Source organism: Cherax quadricarinatus, chromosome 18 (assembly GCF_038502225.1).
Source record: "Cherax quadricarinatus isolate ZL_2023a chromosome 18, ASM3850222v1, whole genome shotgun sequence".
Lineage (NCBI taxonomy): Eukaryota > Metazoa > Arthropoda > Malacostraca > Decapoda > Parastacidae > Cherax > Cherax quadricarinatus.
In genome coordinates this window covers 23606277-23630862 of record NC_091309.1, presented here as the reverse complement: position 1 = coordinate 23630862, position 24586 = coordinate 23606277, and the positions used below count along the sequence as shown (strand labels likewise).

The 24586-nt window shown below is 39.0% G+C and overlaps 1 protein-coding gene across 1 annotated transcript in view; it reads right to left on the bottom strand.

Annotated features, from left to right (window-relative positions):
- The window catches only part of LOC128689439 (dyslexia-associated protein KIAA0319-like protein), a 130825-nt gene that overhangs the window by 22321 nt on the left and 83918 nt on the right, over nt 1-24586 (bottom strand). Inside the window, exons 13-17 of the mRNA XM_053777744.2 lie at nt 18360-18459; nt 12553-12717; nt 3775-3936; nt 3477-3578; nt 355-525 (exon numbers count right to left, since the gene is read on the bottom strand). Coding sequence (XP_053633719.2) covers nt 355-525; nt 3477-3578; nt 3775-3936; nt 12553-12717; nt 18360-18459 — 700 coding nt within the window. The remainder of the gene's footprint in view (nt 1-354; nt 526-3476; nt 3579-3774; nt 3937-12552; nt 12718-18359; nt 18460-24586) is intronic.

Genomic DNA, 24586 nt, shown 5'->3' with positions numbered 1-24586 from the left:
CGTTAAAAAAATCAAATAATCTCAGGCCCTTTACAGCTCATTTCTTCTTTCTTCTCCTTATCCACTTTTCCCTCAGTATTCACTAAATTCTTCACAAAACATTCTTCACAGCATCAGGAGAGAGACAAAACATTCTTCACAGCATCAGGAGAGACAAAACATTCTTCACAGCATCAGGAGAGACACTAAACATTCTTCACAGCATCAGGCGAGAGACAAATTCTTCACAGCAAATTCTTCTTCACATTGAACTATGTTAAATATCCTTGTATTTCAATCAAAAGTTCTAATAGCAGACAAGATAACAAATTACATATAAACTTATACAGTTATCACGAATTAAATAATACTTACGCTTAATGGTTTCTTCGTGACCATCAAGTAGTGAATAACGAGGAGGCTTGCGATGTGGTCGAACATTGCCCCCAAAATTTCTTACAAGAAGAGAAGTTATTCCCCACCCTGCCAGTCCTGTGGCAAGCACTACAAGGCAGATGGTCACAAATACATAAACAACGCTCCAATCTGAAAATTTAAATTCCAGCAATATAATATAATTTTCCTAAAATATACAATTAATCAAGTATATTTATTATATTTTAGTTAAAATTTTTTGTAAAGCATATATTATATTATTAAATTATTATTATATTATTAAATTATTATATTATATTATTAAAGCATATATTATATTATATTAAAGCATATATTATATTGCGGATGAGCAACGAGGTTTAAGAGTGGGTAGGGGATGTGTAGATCAAGTGTTTACATTGAAGCATATATGTGAACAGTATTTAGATAAAGGTAGGGAAGTTTTTATTGCATTTATGGATTTAGAAAAGGCATATGATAGAGTGGATAGGGGAGCAATGTGGCAGATGTTGCAAGTATATGGAATAGGTGGCAAGTTACTAAATGCTGTAAAGAGTTTTTATGAGGATAGTGAGGCTCAGGTTAGGGTTTGTAGAAGAGAGGGAGACTACTTCCCGGTAAAAGTAGGTCTTAGACAGGGATGTGTAATGTCACCATGGTTGTTTAATATATTTATAGATGGGGTTGTAAAAGAAGTAAATGCTACTGTGTTCGGGAGAGGGGTGGGATTAAATTATGGGGAATCAAATTCAAAATGGGAATTGACACAGTTACTTTTTGCTGATGATACTGTGCTTATGGGAGATTCTAAAGAAAAATTGCAAAGGTTAGTGGATGAGTTTGGGAATATGTGTAAAGGTAGAAAGTTGAAAGTGAGCATAGAAAAGAGTAAGGTGATGAGGGTATCAAATGATTTAGATAAAGAAAAATTGGATATCAAATTGGGGAGGAGGAGTATGGAAGAAGTGAATGTTTTCAGATACTTGGGAGTTGACGTGTCGGCAGATGGATTTACGAAGGATGAGGTTAATCATAGAATTGATGAGGGAAAAAAGGTGGGTGGTGCGTTGAGGTATATGTGGAGTCAAAAAACGTTATCTATGGAGGCAAAGAAGGGAATGTATGAAAGTATAGTAGTACCAACACTCTTATATGGATGTGAAGCTTGGGTGGTAAATGCAGCAGCGAGGAGACGGTTGGAGGCAGTGGAGATGTCCTGTCTAAGGGCAATGTGTGGTTTAAATATTATGCAGAAAATTTGGAGTGTGGAAATTAGGAAAAGGTGTGGAGTTAATAAAAGTATTAGTCAGAGGGCAGAAGAGGGGTTGTTGAGGTGGTTTGGTCATTTAGAGAGAATGGATCAAAGTAGAATGACATGGAAAGCATATAAATCTACAGGGAAGGAAGGCGGGGTAGGGGTCGTCCTCGAAAGGGTTGGAGAGAGGGGGTAAAGGAGGTTTTGTGGGTGAGGGGCTTGGACTTCCAGCAAGCGTGCGTGAGCGTGTTAGATAGGAGTGAATGGAGATGAATGGTACTTGGGACCTGATGATCTGTTGGAGTGTGAGCAGGGTAATATTTAGTGAAGGGATTCAAGGAAACCGGTTATTTGCATATAGTTGGACTTGAGTCCTGGAAATGGGAAGTACAATGCCTGCACTTTAAAGGAGGGGTTTGGGATATTGGCAGTTTGGAGGGATATGTTGTGTATCTTTATACGTATATGCTTCTAAACTGTTGTATTCTGAGCACCTCTGCAAAAACAGTGATAATGTGTGAGTGTGGTGAAAGTGTTGAATGATGATGAAAGTGTTTTCTTTTTGGGGATTTTCTTTCTTTTTTGGGTCACCCTGCCTAGGTGGGAGACAGCCGACTTATTGAAAAAAAAAAAAAAAAAAAAAAATATTAGGCGGCACAGCATTTTGGGTTAATCCTTTTCTAATAATTTTTGTAAATGATGAGTGCAGGCATTGCACTTCCTATTTCTGGGTCTCAAGTCTGACCGAGCGATTTTCCTGAATTCCTTCAAAAATTAATGTTGTGGTTTGGAGGGATGTCTGAACTGTGATGTCCATGCCCTTCTGGCAAGAATGATTGAATGAGTGATAGGTAAGGTGTTTTCTTTATCAGGTCACCCTACCTTGGTGGGAGATGGCCAGTGTTTACAAAAAAAAAAAAAAAAAAAAAAAAAAAAAAAAAAAAAAAAAAAAAAAAAAAAAAAAAAAAAAAATTACCAAGTATGCTCAACAAGCTTATCCTCTTATGATTCTTATATTCACTTTTCTTCCTTTTTTTTTTTCTTATACAAAAGAACCATACATGCTACCTGCCAATCTTTAGGCACCATCCATTCTTTCAAGAATATATTGAACAAATACACCAACTACTCCATCACTATATCCCCACCTACTTTTAACAGCTCGTTCTTAATGCCATCTAGCACATCTACTGTACCTCCTTGTCGTCCTACTCATTACCTACTGTACTACCCTTGCATCCACCTCATCCTCCTCACTCCTATATGTTATCTCACCCTGTGCAATATGTGAAATCACCAACTCTCCTGCATCATTACCATTCAATTACTTGTTGCAATATCTTCATCTTTCCAGTATTTCCACCCCAGCTAATATTTCCTCTCTCTTGTTTTAACGGTGTATATTAATAATAAACACTCTGTGAATGTTGGACTCTAATACACACATCTGTGCTGACAGAGGAATACACTATTTTTCAAGTGTCTTCTAAAATTTGTTAATTTAAAAAATTTGTGGTCCTAACTGACCAATTGCCCTCACACAGAATGATAAATGAAGTTACATGAACAATGAATGGTGCTATAATCCTAATTATTGCATCTCTTATACCAATACATTACAAAACAAAATATTTAACTAGTATCCTACTGTATTTGTAAATAATTTTGGTTAGAGAGATCCAAAACAATCAGCGAGTATAAAAGATGTAAATAAATCTGAACATACTGCACTTGTAAATAAGACATGTAATTCACTGTTCAAACTTAACCAGTCTGAACAGTGAAAAAAACAACCTGTAAGTATGCAAAATACTCTACTGTAGCTATATCCCAATCCATGACATACCACAATTTGGGATACCATCTCCCATATGCCGACGAAAGAAGGATTCCATCCACCAAGTTCGGCATCGGCATTCTCGAGTTGCTTGAGTGCACTCCCCATGACCTGGTATTAAGACAATTAGGAATTAACTTAAATCATATCTATTAAAAATCTGTCTCTGATCCTTACCAATGCAATGACTGGATACAAGTTTAATTTTATGAGAGCTATGAATATACCATCACATTCCATTAGTAAAAAGAATATTAGTTCATGGTCAACAGATAATAAAGTTAACTGTTTAACTGACTTACATTACCTGAACAATTATTCTGACAAACAATTGTATCTACAGAAAGAAGAGGAAGATCCAGTAATTCAGAAGATTCTGACATAACCTGATGTCGTAAGGTTGATACAACATCTGGTCCCCTCACAACTTCTTTCCCAGCATAAGCAAGGAATGTTAGTGTAACATGACCTGCAGAAAGGAAAATACTGCATATTCACATGAGATATAAACAACTTTCATATTTTGCCTATACATAAAAATACCATAGTGAATAAAAAATGTCAGAAAAATGTTCTATATCTGTTATGCAATATTGTAATACTATAATTGTATAAACAATATCATCACATTCGTGAATGTATATTAGACCCACTAGCTTATGTGTATTAGATGTGTGATATCATTTGTTTACTCTTGAACATGGGCAAAAACTGAATATTTCTGCTACTTTGAGCTCAGTTTCAAGCCATTTTCAGTACTAAAACCAATCAAAATCATCTCTATTTCTGTAACACATCTTCCATTCTATTAAATGAGACCAAGAAATCATGAATACAATTGTAAAAAACATACAAAAAACACCACAAAGTCACTATTTTAATCCACCACAAAGTCACTCTTTTAATCCAAGTGTGCACCACATATGTATTCTCTCATATCTAGGCCCAAATTTACTGCTCACAGCTTATCTGACTGAGCTGAGCTCAAGCCGTAGTTCTATGGCTTGGACCCAGGCTTCAAAGCCGTAGAACTATGGAACGGACCCTCAAAAGGTTAAAAAAAATTCTTCAGATTCTTTTTCTTAAGGAAATGACACCAAAACAATATTAAATTGGATGGAAAACTTACAAATTATGAAGGACAAATCTGGCAGTATGAGCACAGTTTAAGCACTGGCAATTCTGTTCAATTTGAGTCCTATTTTAAGTTACAGTAGACCGCTATTTAACACGGTAGTTACGTTCCTGAAAATGCAGTGTTAAGTAAAACCATGTTAGATAAACTGAAGAACTCATGGGAAAAAATAGTGTTATGTTCCTTGGAGCCCCAAAAAAGCCAAACAACTTCTTTTTAGACCTCCATATCTTACAAAAATAAAAGTGAATATGTAACTGTAGTTCATTGTCGTGGTGTATTATGTTGTTTTTACTACTTAATACTACAAATGCAACAGAAATAATAGTATTTCTTACCTTAAATTGTGGGTGCTGGTATTTGTAGATGATTGTGGAGAGTGGAAAGTTATGCTGTGGTCCTACTGGGCTGAGGTGGATGGTAGAGATTCTGGTACTGAAGGCGATAGTTTACTGGAGTGTGCATAAATTCTCTAATGGATTTCTGTTCTATTTTACCCCACAGTACATTATACAACTGAAAGTAAGGCATCAGCTGCTCTAGACACCGTTTCAGGGTCCTCTTCAGTGAAAAAGTCTAACTTTAAGTCTGTCAGTAAATCAGTCAGTAAGTTTGTCAGTCAGTCAGTCAGTCAGTCATTACACAAACTCACATTTACCTCATTCTTTTTATGTGCACAAAGTGACGCTTCATTACGGCCACAGGCTATCTCTTCTCTAATATCTCTATTTTCTTTGTTAATTCTAAGACTTATATGCTTAAACCTTTTCTTGTCACTTCCAGCAACACTTGTATGCATTGATAAATTAGACACATGTGCAACTCTTGGGTATCTTTATTGATTGTAGATGAATGGTTCTCTGAACCATTCATCTACAATCCTGTCAGACTGCAATTTCTTGGAATCTTAATACTTGGGAATTCTTCGCTTGCCTAACCCTTGGGCACACCATACTTCCATATTGGACAAATGTGACACCACCTACGACTGCTGCACCTCTCCTGTCTACGGTATATAAGCTACTTCTCCGCACATATGCTGTATTCTATTCAAGATTGATGGACTGACCACATCGACTCAAGGTTGAGGGACTGATTACCTCATTCTCCTCCTCTTCTTCACGTTTCTCCTCTGTATGGACTGATGAAGCCACTGTGTGGCAAAACGTTTCCTCAATAAAGATACCCAAGAGTTGCACGTGTCTAATTTATCAACATGTCGGTTCTCTGAACCATTCATCTACAAACTTGTATGCATACTGGGTGCCATGATTGCTTGGCAGATTTAAGAAATGGCAATTAAAAGATCTAAACTCAATCCACAAACAAAAATAAGCAAAGCTAGCTCCTAGCAGAGGATGGTTCTACACAAGTATGAACCAAAGACTGGGACAAGGGTGGTGGGAGTGGTGGAGGGTGGTGACGGTGGAGGGGGATGGCGGTAGGTGGTCTTCCCCGTTGACTCAATGGTCTAACCCACAGCCAGAAGTATCCCGACGATCCAAATTTTCTTCCGTCCAGCAAACTGAACCATGTTCAGTTAATTTTACGAAGTGTTGTATAAAATTGTGCTGCAATTCTTCGATAGTGAAAGAACCAAAATGTGCCAAATAACCCATGTTAAATAATGGACTACTGTAATTCCATTGTTCACCTCAACCAAATTGTTAGCTATTTCACTAGTATTACGATGCCTTTCGTTATCAATTGATCACAAGAAACTGCTCATTCAACTATCAGACAGACCTACCTTATACAATGTACAAAATTTGGTAATTTGATCTATTTTACATCAAATTTAAAAAAAAAAAAAATTTAAAGGCAGAGTCCAAAATAAACACTGTATGGATTCCAGCCAATAAAACATTTCCTCTCTTCATCAGTCACATCCTCAGGCCACTCCTTTATTACACCCTATCCTTCATTTTGAATTCATCATCATCACACCCAATTTCTTGTATCATAAATGAACTTGTTGGTATCTATTACCAAGGTTTATACCATCATAAAATATAACCAGGAATGATTGGGTATTGATTTGGCACCCCCCAATAATTGAAGAAGGCCTCATAAAAACCCACAAAACAAACTGGGGGGTCTTGCCCGTCCTCAAAGAAATTGTCAAAAATCAAATATTTCAGCCACTTTGAGCCTGATTTCAAGCTGCTTCCAGTCCTGGAACCAACCAACATCATTTCCACTTCAGTACTGTGTCTTCCATTCTATCAAATACAGCCTCTCCTCACTTAACGACAGAGTTCCGTTCCTAAGACCACGTCAGTAAACAAATGCGTCGCTGAGGAGCATACTATAATGATAGGGGGTTTGTGTCAACTATCTTTCATATTGTTTTAATGTCACCTTTGCATCATTTATAACATTTCTGGCATATTTTTGAATGTTTATACAGTAGTGTACTATATACAGCCTCTTCTCACTTAGCGATGTACTCTTTTACTGATGACTCAGACTTGCGACGGGCTCTCTGACCAGTTTGCATACCTAAATACATAATGTATATTAGAGCTGATTTCCTCTATTCTGTTTATTACAATATACAATGTACTAAGGGAAAGGGGACAAAAGAGATTGTAAAAATTACAGAGGAATAAGTTTATTGAGTATACTAGGAAAAGTGTATGGTAGGGTTATAATTGAAAGAATTAGAGGTAAGACAGAATGTAGGATTGCGGATGAGCAAGGAGGTTTCAGAGTGGGTAGGGGATGTGTAGATCAAGTGTTTACATTGAAGCATATATGTGAACAGTATTTAGATAAAGGTAGGGAAGTTTTTATTGCATTTATGGATTTAGAAAAGGCATATGATAGAGTGGATAGGGGAGCAATGTGGCAGATGTTGCAAGTATATGGAATAGGTGGTAAGTTACTAAATGCTGTAAAGAGTTTTTATGAGGATAGTGAGGCTCAGGTTAGGGTGTGTAGAAGAGAGGGAGACTACTTCCCAGTAAAAGTAGGTCTTAGACAGGGATGTGTAATGTCACCATGGTTGTTTAATATATTTATAGATGGGGTTGTAAAAGAAGTAAATGCTAGGGTGTTCGGGAGAGGGGTGGGATTAAATTATGGGGAATCAAATTCAAAATGGGAATTAACACAGTTACTTTTTGCTGATGATACTGTGCTTATGGGAGATTCTAAAGAAAAATTGCAAAGGTTAGTGGATGAGTTTGGGAATGTGTGTAAAGGTAGAAAGTTGAAAGTGAACATAGAAAAGAGTAAGGTGATGAGGGTATCAAATGATTTGGATAAAGAAAAATTGGATATCAAATTGGGGAGGAGGAGTATGGAAGAAGTAAATGTTTTCAGATACTTGGGAGTTGACGTGTCGGCGGATGGATTTATGAAGAATGAGGTTAATCATAGAATTGATGAGGGAAAAAAGGTGAGTGGTGCATTGAGGTATATGTGGAGTCAAAAAATGTTATATATGGAGGCAAAGAAGGGAATGTATGAAAGTATAGTAGTACCAACACTCTTATATGGGTGTGAAGCTTGGGTGGTAAATGCAGCAGCGAGGAGACGGTTGGAGGCAGTGGAGATGTCCTGTCTAAGGGCAATGTGTGGTTTAAATATTATGCAGAAAATTTGGAGTGTGGAAATTAGGAAAAGGTGTGGAGTTAATAAAAGTATTAGTCAGAGTGCAGAAGAGGGGTTGTTGAGGTGGTTTGGTCATTTAGAGAGAATGGATCAAAGTAGAATGACATGGAAAGCATATAAATCTATAGGGGAAGGAAGGAGAGGTAGGGGTCGTCCTCGAAAGGGTTGGAGAGAGGGGGTAAAGGAGGTTTTGTGGGCAAGGGGCTTGGGCTTCCAGCAAGCGTGCGTGAGCGTGTTAGATAGGAGTGAATGGAGATGAATGGTACTTGGGACCTGACGATCTGTTGGAGTGTGAGCAGGGTAATATTTAGTGAAGGAATTCAGGGAAACCGGTTATTTTCATATAGTCGGACTTGAGTCCTGGAAATGGGAAGTACAATGCCTGCACTTTAAAGGAGGGGTTTGGGATATTGGCAGTTTGGAGGGATATGTTGTGTATCTTTATACGTATATGCTTCTAAACTGTTGTATTCTGAGCACCTCTGCAAAAACAGTGATTATGTGTGAGTGTGGTGAAAGTGTTGAATGATGATGAAAGCATTTTCTTTTTGGGGATTTTCTTTCTTTTTTGGGTCACCCTGCCTCGGTGGGAGACGGCCAACTTGTTGGAACAAAAAAAAAAAAAAAATGTACTACTGTATAAACATTTAGAAATATACTAAAAATGTTATAAATGGTGCAAAGATGACATTAAAACAATGTCAAAGATGGTTGACACAAACCCACTACCATTGTAGTATGCTCCTTGCTTAGCAACGAATTTGTTTACCAATGTGGTGTTGGGAACGGAACTCCTGTATAGACTAGAGGAAATTAGCTCTAATATACATTATTTAGGTATGCAAACTGGTCAGAGAGCCCGTTGTAAGTTCGAGTTGTTGATAAATGATTATGTTGTTAAGTGAGGAGAGGCTGTAATGCCAAGAAATGATCAATAAAACCATATGGGAATCACTTTAAGGTCAGTTTTGCTTTTTCCATCATGTACCAAATGGGGAAGGATTTTTTTAAATATATACTCACCACACACACCCATTCTCTCAGGTACAGGCCAGAATTTACTGCTCACAGCTTATCTACAGGAGCTGAGCTCAGAACATAGATTTACATGAGCTACATGTAAGAGACAGTGAAAGGGTTAACTGAAAACACCTAAACAGAGGGAAAATAATCATGGCTCTTTTAAGTGATCCATTAACTGAGAATGCATCCTTCATTCAAAGCTGGCATGCCCAGGCTTGGCCTGACTTTTGTTTATAAGCCACTAATTAGCCAGACAGTACATTGTTCAGGCAGCCTTACTTATGTCTATTTATTGCATTCAGTACATTATGTCACTATACAGTGGACCCCCGGTTAGCGATATTTTTTCATTCCAGAAGTATGTTCAGGTGCCAGTACTGACCGAATTTGTTCCCATAAGGAATATTGTGAAGTAGATTAGTCCATTTCAGACCCCCAAACATACACGTACAAACGCACTTACATAAATACACTTACATAATTGGTCGCATTGGGAGGTGATTGTTATGCGGGGGTCCACTGTATTATAGTACAGAATGCAGTAATAACTGATCCCAACTTCTTATTGTTGATGATAGTGATAAGGTTGGTAGTAGAAAAAAGCAAAAGTTTAAAAGACTGTAGGATGCTATTAGTAATGCATATGTAGCAGCAAGTGTTGGTGATAAGCATTAGCCACCTACTTAAGAAAATTGTTAATTAAATAAAATTCCATGTATAACTGCTAAACACAGACACTTTGCTCCTATATAAAAAAATTTTTGAGTGGAGGGGTAGTGAGGCATGAATCAATGAGAGAAGCATTGAATCAATGAATCAGGCAGTGAATTAGTGAGGGAAGGAGACAGGGAAACAGCGAGGAATACTAACACGAGAACCTGGAAGACTTTCATCCTATACCATCAATTGACACATCTCTCGAAAACGAACACCCCCTTACCAGACCAATTACGCTCAGGAAAGTGTCCCAAGTCACAGGGCGACTGAGAAACACAGCTCCTGGCCCATCAGGCATAACAGCTAAACAACTGAAGTACCTTCCCCGTAACTGCAAGATGTCACTGGTGAATATCTACAATGCCATCTTGGCATCTGGTCACTTCCCAGTGGCTTTCAAGACAGCTAGGATGATCTTCATCGCCAAACCCAACAAGGACAACCGCAACCCCGAGAACTACAGGCTCATCTCCCTACTTGAAGTCACGGGCAAAGTCTTCGAAAGAATAATCTCTAACAGACTAAACTACTACATGGAGTTCAACCACCTATTCTCTGAAAGGCAGTTCGGCTTCAGGTCCCGCCGCAGCACACAGCATGCCATAAACATCATCTCTGATGCCGTGGCCAGCCTGAAGAAGCAAGGGAACCTAGCCCTGATAGCCACCAGGGATGTACACAAGGCCTTCGACAGCCTATGGCACGATGGTCTCATTTACAAACTCGTAGACCTCCCTGATCACAACTGGACCTTTCTCAGGCTCATCTGCAACTTCTTAACAGGAAGAAGAATCATCCCCACCTTCCACGGAGTGGAATCAACTCCCTTCACACCATCAGCAGGAGTACCCCAAGGCTCTTGCCTCAGCCCTATTCTCTTCAACATATATGTCAACGACCTCCCCCAACCTGAACAAAACGACACCATCATCACCCAATTAGCAGACGATGTCATCCATGTTGTCTCCTCTACCCCCACAGCTGGTGCAAATAAGCATAGGAGAGCAATAGAGAAAATGAATGAAGAACTAAATAGAACAGCCAGGTGGGAGAAGAAATGAATAATCACAACCAACCGAGACAAAGTCCTCATCAGCACCATTGGATGCTTGCCATCAACCATAGAAGACAAAGGGGGCATTTCCATCAGAGGCACCCGAATTGCTATTAGGAATCCAAACAAGATCCTAGGATACGAGATCGACAGATTACTCAACTCTACATCCCACATAACCAAAAAAGTAAACGTAGTGAAAGCCCGCCTTGGCCAACTTTATCGATTCAAAGCAGCCCCTCCCCACGTCAAACTACACCTGTACAAGATGATGATCAGACCTCTGCTGGAATACCCCAGTGTACCCATGTCACTCACAACCAAAACCAGCATGCTAAAACTCCAACGAGTCCAAAACAGAGCCCTCCGCTTCATCACTGGCCCCAGACTCAGAGAAAGAATCAGGACCGAGGACCTACACATACAACAGAGAATCACTGCAATCAATGTCCGGCTAGACAGACTAACGAAGAGACAACTATATGACATGCAGGAACTCTATGTGCCTGACAGAGAGAACCCCCCTCCCAACCAGTGAACACGACCGATTATACCATTAACACCCCTCCTCACAGATCCCAAAGAATGACCCTCCAGCAAAGAGTTCGGTGCTTCATCCACAAGGAGAACTTCCCTCGACCGAAAGTGACCTCCCCGCAGAAGAAGAATGGATGCCACCGGAACCATTCTATGTCCAGTAACATGGACTAACACTCCACATTTCCTGGTGACCCACTTCTATCAACCAACACCTCACAAATAACCTTGTTACACCTACAACTATCCTCCAGCAGGACACCACCTCAGTCACTGCTTAGCCAGCCAACTCCAGGTGAGCAACCAACCTCCATCAAATGACCTGCAACTACCACCTGCAGCTGCGGCATTCTGACCAACCTCTTGCGGAAAAAAAAAGCAATTGCAAGCAGTATGCATCCTTCCAATTTAATGATGCACTGGTATACAGACAATATAGCAGTGTGCAATTGATGGGCAGGAGGTATACCTCTCTCATAAAACCAACCTCTTCATGAATTACTCAATATGCACACATGCGTATTCAAATTACACCAAAGTGGATAGGCCACTAACCTTTTAAAACCCCACCTACCCCTCCTCCCTCCCCAACCTTTCCTACATTCCATCCTTCTTCCTCCCCCATCTTACCAAAGTTCTGGTCAGAACCTCGTTAACCTCGAATACTAACACAGCATAAACAATGAATCTACAGTTCTTGACAATTCTCTAAACGAAATGAACATTCATAAAGTATGAATGCATTTGATACAAAACTAACAGATAATAATAAAAAAATGGAATTTGTAGTCTCAGAATGAATCTCTATTTGTTTTATATGTTACAATGGGTTTGCTCTCTACAATTTCACTTTACGCACAACTGGTGAGGAACACATCTATCACATAAAATGAGGCACTCCTGTACCTGTATATTAGACCTGTAACATACCAGCAGGCATATTCAAAATTATATTTAGGTACTGTACCAAGTGACAGCATGCAAAATCTACTTATACAGACCTGAATGTGGAAGTCCAGTGAGTGAAAGGAGATGTATAGAAACAGCACTCTCAGATGTGTGGAAGAATAACTCTAACTTTTGAAGAAGTGTTGTCAGCTGGGAGTAACTCAATGCCCCAATGTCCCCTCCTACCACCACCTCTACTTCATCTAGGTGATGAGGCCCTGATGATGAAAACACTTAGTTAAAACCTAAGTATTAAACAAATGATCATATACTTGTCATGAACAGACAATTGTTACCAGTGTCATTTACTGATAAAAATGATGATTCATGAAAGTGACCCAAAATCCATTTATGAACAAATTTTCCCGATACTATATTTACTGTATTCGACATCCTTTATGTCAATCTCACACTATGCAAAAATGCAATACACATAAAGGGCCCGAAGATCTGGAATTTACTACCCAAACCAGTAAAGTATCCCCTGACTACATACAAATTTAGGGCTATGCTTAACCCTTCAACTGTCCAAAAGTAGATCTACGTTTTTTCAACATCTGAAAGGATGCAAAAAATGCAGATCTTTTTTTTTACATTTGAAACCGTGTAAAAAAACTTTGATCTACTTTTGGAGCACTACGCATGTGAACGTAGATTTATGTTTTGACAGTTTAAGGGTTAAAAAGCACCTCATCTCTCAATACTAACCAAACCACCCAAAACAATTTCTAATCAGTTTGAAGCAATTCTCCCAAATATTATATTATATGACCTGTAGTCTATTAAAATATCTGCCAATCCATAAAATATTACTGTATGAACCATTAATTGTAATATTGTTTTTATATGCAACTTCAAGATTATTATATTTACAAACCTTTACCTTGATTACCTTGCATTAGTATTAAGATAAAATAAAGATTTATTAAAAAGTTAACCACTCTTATCTTGTCTAGACTTAAGTAGTTATTATGTGCTAGGATTAGTCTGTCCAAAATGCCCTGGCATGATAGTGGCTTTCTTAGTACTTAACAAATCAAAATTGTAATCACACACTGTAACCTTTGCAAAGAAATAAAATTTTATTCTTTATTCACATGACATAGAGAGTGCAGTCACATGACTCGATCGGCTGTCTCACCTTGCTGGTGGGAAAACCTGTTTACTTTTTTCTTCAATTTTTTTTTTATCACATTGGTCGTCTCCCACTGAGTCAGGGTGACCCAAAAAAACATAATCACTGTCTTTGCAGAGGTGCTCAGATACGACAGTTCAGATATCACTCCAAACAGCAAATATCCTAAACCCCTCCTTGAAAGTGCAGGCACTGTACTTCCTACCTCCAGGCCTCAAGTCAGACTAACTAACCAGTTTCCCTGAATCCCTTCACAAAATATTACCCTGCTCACACTCCAACAGCTCGTCAGGTCTCAAAAACCATTCATCTCCATTCACTCCTATCTAACACACTCACACAAGCCTGCTGCATGTCCAAGCCCTTGCACACAAAACTTCCTTTACCCCCTCCCTCCATCCTTTCCTAGGATGACCCTTACCCTTCCTCCCCTCTACAGATTTATACACCCTTCAAGTCAACCTATTTTGCTACAACCTCTCTAAATGACCAAACCACATCAACCCCCTCTCTTCAGCTCTCTAAATAATATTTTTAGTAACTCCACACCTCCTCCTAATATCCACAGTATGAATTCTCTGCATAATACTTACACCACACATTGCCCTTAGACACGACATCTCCACTACTTCCAGCCTCCTTCTTGCTGCAGCATTTACAACCCATGCTTCACACCCGTATAAGAGTACTGGTACCACTATACTCTTGTACCTTTCCTCCTTTGCCTCCATGGATAACTATTTTTTTTTTTGTCTCTACAGATACCTTAATGCACCACTCATCTTTTTACTTTCACCAATTCTATGGCTCACCTTATCCTTCATAAATCCATCTGCTGACAAGTCTACTCCCAAATATCTCAACACATTCAGTTCTTCAATACTCCCTCCCTCCTATGTGACATCCAGTATTTCTTTGTCAATAATTCTTTGATATCCTTATCACCTTACTCTTACCTATGTTTTATTTCAACTTTCTTCCTTTACACACCCTCCCAAACTCATCCACTAACCTTTGCAACTTCTCTTTAGAATCTACCAAATGCAGAGTATCATTAGCAATAAGTAATTGTGTCAATTCCCATTTTGTATTTGATTCCCTGTAACCCCTCTCCCCAACACCCTAGCATTTACTTCTTTTACAACCCCATTTATAATTATGTTAAACAACCATGATGACATGACACATCTCTGTCTAAGGCCTACTCTTAATGCAAAGTGATCTCCCTCTCTCCTACACACCCTAACCTGAGTCTCACTATCCACACAAAAACTCTTTATAGCATTTACTAACTACCTATTCCATACACTTGCAACACATGCCCCACTGCTTCCCTATCCACCCTATAACATGCCTTTTCTAAATTCATAAATGCAATTAAAACTTCCCTACCTTTATCAAAGTATTGTTCACTTGTATACTTCAATACAAACGCTTGGTCTACACATCCCCTACCCATTCTAAAGCCTCCTTGTTCATCTGCGATCCTGCTCTCTGTCTTACTTATAATTCTTTCTATAATAACCCTACCATACACTTTACCTAGTATACTAAGTGAACTTATTCCCCTAAAATTTTTACAATCTCTTTTGTCCCCCTTCCCTTTATATACTATAAAAACTCTGCCAATCCCTAGGTACCTTCCTCTCTTTCATACATTTACTGAACAAAAGTACCAATCACTCCCAAATTATATCCATCCCCTTCCTGCTTTTAACATTTCTGTCGTGATCTCATCTGTTCCAACTGCTTTACTCCCTTTCATTCTACCTAATGCCTCATACACCTCCCCACACTCACATCCAGCTCTTCTTCACTCCTAAAACACGTTTTACCTCCCTGACCAATGCATGAAATTACTGTCTCCCTTACATCATCAACATTTAACAGTTCCCAATACCTCCAACTTCCCAAAAATAACGTCCCCTTTTCTGTCTATAACTGTTAAATCCATTCGTTCCCTAGGCTTTCTCAACCTATTAATCTTGGTCCAAAACTTTTTCTTATTCTCAACAAAATTTGTTGGCAAAACCTCATCCACTCTCTCATCTGCTCTTTTCTCTCTTAACTCTCTTACTCTCCATATACTTAACCCTCCTTTTATCATTTCTATTTTGTAAAAATCCTCTCATATGCTAACTTCTTTCTCCCTTACCACTCCCTTTACCTCATCATTCCACCAATCACTCCTCTTCTCTCCTGCACCCATCCTCTTATATCCACAAACTTCTGTGCATACTCTAACACATCATTCTTAAATCTACCCCATAACATAACTCTTCAAACTTCTCATGTACTTATATTCTCACTAGTTCATCTTCTCTCAATACAGTGGAACTCCGGTTTTCGCATGCTCCAGTTATCAGATGTTTCGGTTTTAGGACTGTTTTTTGTGGGAAATTTTGTTCCGGGTATCGGACCTTGATCCGGTAATTGGACGTATTATACTCGTCTGTCCAGGGACGCTGCCACTACGCGTCTCGGTCTGCCTCTGTCACTGGTCAAGTGAGCATTACTTCGCGCATTACAAAACATTTCGTAATAATCCCTTGTTTTTGTTACTCGTTTATTAATTGTGACTGCGAAATAAGCCACCATGGGCCCAAAGAAAGTTCCTAGTGCCCGCCAGCCCTTTGGTAAAGGGCTGAGAGAGAGGGAAAAATGTGCCTTCAGTGATTTTATGATATGTACAATACTAAAGCAACAAGAGTCGATAAAGGCTATAGTGCCAGTCAGCGACAAAGAGTAGCATTAACAGTGTAGCAAGTACCTAAGTTAAGTGATTAAGTGATAGAAAAATGACGACACGAAACCGACTCCTCCATTGTTGTTTGAGGTATATAGGGCTACTGACAACACCGCCGCCACCACCAACTCTATATGTATGACTTATGCTGTCAGTGGCACTTATAAACCCAACACCACCACCACCACTCCACATACGTAATGACATATTTTATTCATTCTGGAGTATATACAGGTACCATCCGACTTACAACCAAGCTTGGTTCCGACCAACCGGTCATAAGTCAAAATGGATGTAAGTCAAACCTTACTACTGAATATCAACATCACACTTTTGTAATGATTTTATTTTATAGTTTTATTTTGGTATTTCATTTTTTACTTTACTTTTTATGCTGTTAGTACTGTATTTTATACCATCAGGTTTAGGATAAACACTGTGTATAACACAAACAGTTGTTTATTTCCCAGAAATTAGGCATAAAAAACATGGTCGTAAGCCGAGTGGTCGTATGTCGAGGAGGTCGTAAGTTGGATGGTAGATGTATGTTGCTATGTTATTTATATTGTTTATTATGTCATATTAGATCAATTGTGATAGATAAATAAGCCGCTGAGTCGATATTAGTGTCATACTGAAGGAGTATTTTGTCCTGCCTCCAAACAAACTCTCCGCCTTCGCCACTACTAGCCACATACGTAATGACACATTTTATTCATTCTAGAGTGTACTATTTCAGGTTCCTATGTTATTTATATTGTTTATTATGTCATATTAGATCAATTGTGAGAGATAAATACCGTACAGTTGATATTAGTGTCAAGTTCTTTAAAAATGATTTTTTTTGTGAATATTTTTGGGTGTCTGGAACGGATTAATTGTACAGTGGACCCCCGCCTAACGATCAGCTCCCAACTCGACCAATTATGTAAGTGTATTTTCACAAGTGCTTTTGTAGGTGTATTTTTGGGGGTCTGAAACTGACTAATCTAATTCACAATATTTCTTATGGGAACAAATTCGGTCTATAACGGCACCAAAACAGACTTTTGGAATGAAATAATATCGTTAGGCGGGGGTCCACTGTATTTACATTATTTCTCATGGGAAATATTGATTCAATTTTTGCACGTTTTGGTTTTAGAACGACCTTCTGGAACAGATTAAGTTTGAAAACCGGGGTTCCACTGTAACTGCCATTATTTTTTTAACATGTCGGCCATCTCCGAGGCAGGGTGACCCAAAAAGAAAGAAAAACCCAAAAAGAAAGAAAAAAACTTTCATCATTCAACACTTTCACCTTCACTCACACATAATCACTGCCTTTGCAGAGGCGCTCAGATATGACAATTCAGATGTCCCTCCAAACTGCCAATATCTCAAACCTCTCCTTTAAAGTGCAGGCATTGTACTTCCCATTATTATTATTATTATTATCATCTGTAGCATTAATACTAATAGTAATGTACAGTATCATGCTTCACATATACATAGTTTTTATTAGGACTCCAGAGAGGTAAACACACCATTATTGATACACGGCAGACCATAGTGAGTACTCTCTACAGCATGCTACTGTTCATGCCATTTTGGGCAATAGTTCTTTATGGAGAATACGTTTGGTTTCAAACTACCCAATCTCTCTAATCCCTAAACATTTAGGCAGGAAACTTTCATAGCTTGCCCTGCCCAATGATAAAACCACCTGCCATTATGTTTGATAGTTAACAAAAATCTATGCCTGTAATTTCTCTGAGGAAAATTGAAGGTAAATGGGTTTAAGAAGTTCTTGTTGAAGGTTTGGTAAATTTTGTCTGAAGATTTATAGGTACTGCATATGTTGCCTTTCAGGGTTTGTATTTAGTATTAGTTCTGATTCATGTGTATGAAAAAAAAAAAAGCTTTAACTACAGTACAAATAAAGTATTTTATAAATTGTAATGCAAAATACAAAACAATTAAAACTACTCCTTACTTGCCTTCCTTAACAATTATTGATACAGTATCAGAAGTGAAAGCCCCTTGCTCATCCCATACTGTTAGTTTCCACACATAACCACCAGCTACCACATCTGTGAACTAAACAGGAAATTTATCATGTATTGTTTGTTATATCAAAGTTCTTGAAATAAATTTAAAATATAGCATAAACTATAAACGTCTATGCAGTTTATACAATAATATTAAGTAAGGATTATTTTTACATTCATGGAAAACTCTAAACCAGTTAGGGTCATTCAATGGAAATATAAACACATATGCAGTATAATGTGATCCTTTATTGACTATGTTTCGCCCACACAGTGGGCTTTTTCAAGTCACAAACAGAACTACCTGGGGTGGAAGGAACGCGAGTATTTATAGTCCGGTTCAGAATGCTGAGGTCAGGTGGAGAATGCTGCATCTGATGATGTACCGAGTGGGGTTATAGAGTCTAAAAACTTGGGTAGCTTGGAAAGGAGATTGGATAAGTTTGTGAGCAGACCTTCTACAGTGTTCTTATGTGGGATAGCGATGAAGAAGTTTCTTGGCAAGTGGTTCAGCTATGTTATAGAAGCCACTATTCTGGTTGAAGTTGTCGGATATAGAAATAAGTGATGATTCCAGGATTCTTCGGTATTGAGTGTTGTCTTCTGTGGCGATAAGTCTTGAGTTTCTGTAGTTTATCAAGTGGTTGTGTGAATTACGGTGTTGTATGCAGGAATGCCTGCGTACAACACCGTAATTCACACGATAAGTCTTGAGTTTCTGTAGTTTATCAAGTGGTTGTGTGAATTACGGTGTTGTACGCAGGAATGCCTGCATACAACACCGTAATTCACACAACCACTTGATAAACTACAGAAACTCAAGACTTATTGCCACAGAAGACAACACTCAATACCGAAGAATCCTGGAATCATCACTTATTTCTATATCCGACAACTTCAACCAGAATAGTGGCTTCTATAACATAGCTGAACCACTTGCCAAGAAACTTCTTCATCGCTATCCCACATAAGAACACTGTAGAAGGTCTGCTCACAAACTTATCCAATCTCCTTTCCAAGCTACCCAAGTTTTTAGACTCTATAACCCCACTCGGTACATCATCAGATGCAGCATTCTCCACCTGACCTCAGCATTCTGAACCGGACTATAAATACTCGCGTTCCTTCCACCCCAGGTAGTTCTGTTTGTGACTTGAAAAAGCCCACTGTGTGGGCGAAACGTAGTCAATAAAGGATCACATTATACTGCATATATGTTTATATTTACATTGTGTCGGTATTTTATACCATTTATTTCCAGGGTCATTCAATGGTACATTGAAGAAGTGGAGGAGGGGATGAAGGAGGAGGAGAAGGAGAAGGAAAGAGGGAGAGAGAGAGATGCAAGTTCCTGATCCAGCAAGGAATCCTCCTTGGCTAGCTGCAAGAACTGTGTTAAAGCTCTCAGTGGTGACAGTAAGACAGGAGGAGGTGCATTTTCTTCTTAAATCGCTAGACCAAGAAAAGGCTGTGGGCCTAGACAAGTTTTTTGACTACCACTCACCTCTGTGACTTTGAATATGGCTTCAGAAAAGGTTACTCTGTTGCTGATCTGTTGTTAAACCTCTCCACTAAGTGACACCAATCACTGGATGAATCCAAAGTTAGCCATGTAGTAGTACTGGACAGTGCTGGTGTTTCGACAGTGTGTGGCACCAGGGACTCTTGGCAAAACTGTAAGCACTGGGAATTGCAGGGTCTACACTGTGTCTCCTCAGTGGTTACCTTCAAGGTAGATCTCTAAGTGTAGTTCTCAATGGAATAGAGTCAGCAAAACATCCTACTGGGGCAAGTGTTCCACAGGAGAGCATACTTGGACCATTGTTATGGAATGTCTACTTCAATGACCTTCTTCATTCTTCTGCATTCGTCATGCAGATGAATGTACTCTGAAATTTTCTTATCCAAGAGAGGAAATGCCAGCAGCTCTAAGCTACATCAATCACCAGCTAAGAGTTATATCAGCCTAGGATAAATGATGGCAGGTAACATTTACTCCTGAGAAAACATAAATGATGATGGTCTCCAGGTACTATGATGATAATGCTGGAACATAAGAAAGGAGGATCACTGCAGCAGGCCTGTTGGCCCATACTAGGCAGGTCCTTTACAATTCATCCCACTAACAAAACATTTGCCCAACCCAATTTTCAATGCTACCCAAGAAATAAGCTCTGATGTGCAAGTCCCACTCAAATCCAACCCCTCCCACTCATGCACTTATCCAACCTAAATTTGAAACTACCCAAAGTCCTAGCCTCAATAACCCAACTAGGTAGACTGTTTCACTCATCAACTACCCTATTTCCAAACCAATACTTTCCTATGTCCTTTCTAAATCTAAACTTATCCAATTTAAATCCATTACTGTGGGTTCTCTCTTGGAGAGATATCCTTAAGACCTTATTAATATCCCCTTTATTAATACCTATCTTCCACTTATACACTTCGATCAGGTCTCCCCTCATTCTTCGTCTAACAAGTGAATGTAATTTAAGAGTCTTCAATCTTTCTTCATAAGGAAGATTTCTAATGCTATGTATTAATTTAGTCATCCTACGCTGAATGTTTTCTAACGAATTTATGTCCATTCTGTAATATGGAGACCAGAATTGAGCTGCATAATCTAGGTGAGGCCTTACTAATGATGTATAAAGCTGCAGTATGACCTCTGGACTTCTGTTGCTTACACTTCTTGATATAAATCCCAGTAATCTATTTGCCTTATCACGTACGCTTAGGCACTGCTGTCTTGGTTTAAGGTTGCTGCTCACCATAACCCCCAAGTCCTTTTTGCAATCTGTATGGCTAAGTTCTACATCATTTAACTTATAAGTGCTAGGGTTATGGACACTCCCGAGCTTCAGAACCTTGCATTTATCTACATTGAACTGCATCTGCCACTTTTCTGACCAAGAATATAGTTTTGTTTAAATCCTCCTTTAGTCCCCTAACGTCTACGTTTGAATCAATTATCCTACCTATCTTTGTGTCATCGGCGAATTTGCTCATATCACTAGCAATTCCCTCATCAAGGTCATTGATATATATTATAAACAACAACGGGCCCAAGACTGATCCCTGTGGAACGCCACTTGTTACAGATCCCCACTCGGATTTAACCCATTTATGGACACACTCTGCTTCCTATCTGTGAGCCATGACTCGATCCATGAGAGCACTTTTCCCCCAATGCCATGAGCTGCCACTTTCTTTGACAGTGTTTGGTGCGGAACTCTATCAAAAGCCTTACTAAAATCTAAGTAAATAATATCAAACTCTTTATCGTGGTCAACAGCCTCAAAAGCTTTACTGAATAAAGTTAATAAATTAGTAAGACAAGACCGGCCTCTTGTGAATCCATGCTGAGTATCATTAATCAAGCTATGCTTATCGAGATGGCTTCTTATAATCTCAGCTATAATTGACTCTAGTAATTTGCCTACAATTGAGGTCAGGCTTATTGGGCAGTAATTTGACGGTAACGACTTGTCCCCTGTTTTAAAAACAGGAATTACATTAGCCATCTTCCACATATCAGACACTACACCTGTTTGAAGAGATAAATTAAAAATATTAGTTAATGGTTCACAGAGTTCCATTTTGCATTCCTTAAGAACCCTTGAAAAAACCTCATCAAGACCCGGCGACTTATTTTGCTTCAGTCTGTCTATCTGCTTCACAACCATTTCACTAGTGACTGTGATGTTACATAATTTATCTTCTTCTAGCCCACTATAAAAATTAATTACTGGAATATTGTTAGTGTCTTCCTGTGTAAAAACCGAGAGAAAATAATTATTTAAAATCGAGCACATTTCATTCTCTTTGTCAGTAAGATGCCCATAGTTACTTTTAAGGGGACCTATCTTATCTCTAACTTTTGTTCTATATACCTGGAAAAAACTTTTTGGGTTAGTTTTAGAATCCCTAGCAACTTGAATTTCATAGTCCCTTTTAGCTTTTCTTATCCCCTTTTTAATGTCCCTCTTAATGTCAATATACTGATTCATAAGATGACCCTCATCTCTTTTGATACGCCTATAAATTCCTTTCTTATGCCCTAGTAGATATTTGAGCCTATTATTCATCCATTTTGGGTCATTTCTATTTGATCTAATTTCTTTATACGGGATAAACGTTCTTTGAGCAGCATGTATAGTGTTCAGAAAACTGTCATATTGATAGCTCTCTTCGTTACCCCAGTCAACAGATGATAAGTGTTCTCTAAGCCCATCGTAATCTGCTAAGCGAAAATCTGGGACTGTTACTGAGTTATCGCTACTATCGTACTTACATTCAATGCTAAATGTAATTGATTTGTGGTCGCTAGCACCCAGTTCCTCTGAAATTTCTAAATTATTAACAAGAGATTCATTGTTTGCCAGAACTAAGTCAAGCAAGTTATTTCCCCTTGTAGGTTCTGTCACAAACTGCTTCAAAAAACAATCCTGAACTACTTCTAAGAAGTCGTATGATTCTAAATTCCCAGTCAAGAAATTCCAATCAATATGACTAAAGTTAAAGTCTCCTATAATTGTTACATTATCGTGCCTTGTGGCCTTAACAATTTCCTCCCATAGTAGTCTCCCTTGGTCCCTATCTAAGTTTGGGGGACGGTATATCACTCCTAAAATCAGTTTTTCATGCCCCTCTGAAAATTCTATCCAAACAGACTCTGTATGTGTTACTTCAGACTTAATACCCGTTTTTATGCAACAGTTCAAGTGATCTCGGACATACAATGCCACCCCACCCCCCTTCCCGATACTTCTATCTACTTGGAACAATTTAAAACCCTGAATGTGACATTCCGCAGGCATGTCCCGACTTTTTTAATTAAACCACATCTCAGTTAAGGCAAATACATCAATGTTACCTGCACTAGCAACTAATCTCAACTCGTCCATCTTATTCCTAGCACTACGGCTATTAGCATAATAAACATTGAAAGACTCTCCTTTCTCTTTACCCTTCCTGCTCATTTCTGTTTTTCTACTAAACCTATTACTGTCCTTATCACCCAGTGTCACTGGCTTTTCAATATCTACCTCGTTCTGCTTATTACTAGTTCCCCTAGAACTCATAATATTACTACACTGGGGCTTCACTGTTTTCCTGCCAAAACCCATACCACTAACTATTCCTAGTTTAAAGTCCTAACAGCTCCCTCCACTGCAGTTGCCAGTGCTCCCATCCCAGACCTAGATAAGTGAACCCCATCCCTGGCATACATGTCATTTCTGCCATAGAAGAGGTCCCAGTTGTCAATGAATGTTACCGCATTTTCCTTACAGTATTTGTCCAGCCAGCAATTGACACCAATTGTCCTGGACAACCATTCATTTCCAACTCCTCTCCTTGGCAAAATACCACATATGACAGGGTTCCCACCCTTCCTCCTAATTATTTCTATTGCTGACCTATACCTGCTAATCAGGTCTTCCAACATCGTTGCCTCCAGCACTGAGGCAGATAATAGGATTGCTCCCATTACCACTCATGATGTCATCCAGACGGCTAACAATATCCTCCATCCCAGCCCCAGGAAAGCAAACCCTCTGTCTCCTACTCCTGTCCTTCAAGCAGAACGCCCTATCCATATACCTAACCTGGCTATCCCCAACAACAACAATATTCTTACCTTCCTTGGTGTCGTTCGTCGTGACGTTCCCAGTAGTCGACTCACATTCGTCGGGTAGCACTGAGAATGTATTAGATGTTTCCACAATAGTTTCCACGGCAGTCTCTTTCTTCTTCTTCGTTTCTACCTTTCCATTCATCTTCTTGATCGTCAACTTCGTTTCCTGCTGTCCAGCCACTGACCAGTTTCCTTTCTTGACCTGAGGACTCAAAACAGGAGGACTACTACGAATCTTCTTGTTTTCCTCGGTCAGTCGCCGAATCTCCATCTTTGCCATCCTCAATTCTTCCTTAAGCTGTTGGTAAAGTTGCTCGATGGAGGGCATCTTGCTTCAATTCGTAGAGAGCATGCAAACAGGTCTTCACAGAGCTAAGTACACGTCACCACTGATGTCTCACCTCTTGCCTGGACCCAGCCTGGATATATCTGTCATTTCAGCAGAGCCTTCAACACTGGAGGAATGTGGGTGGCCTAACAGTTATGTACAAGGCCAATATTGTCAAAGTTCCACACTTGGAGCCACTCCAAGGAC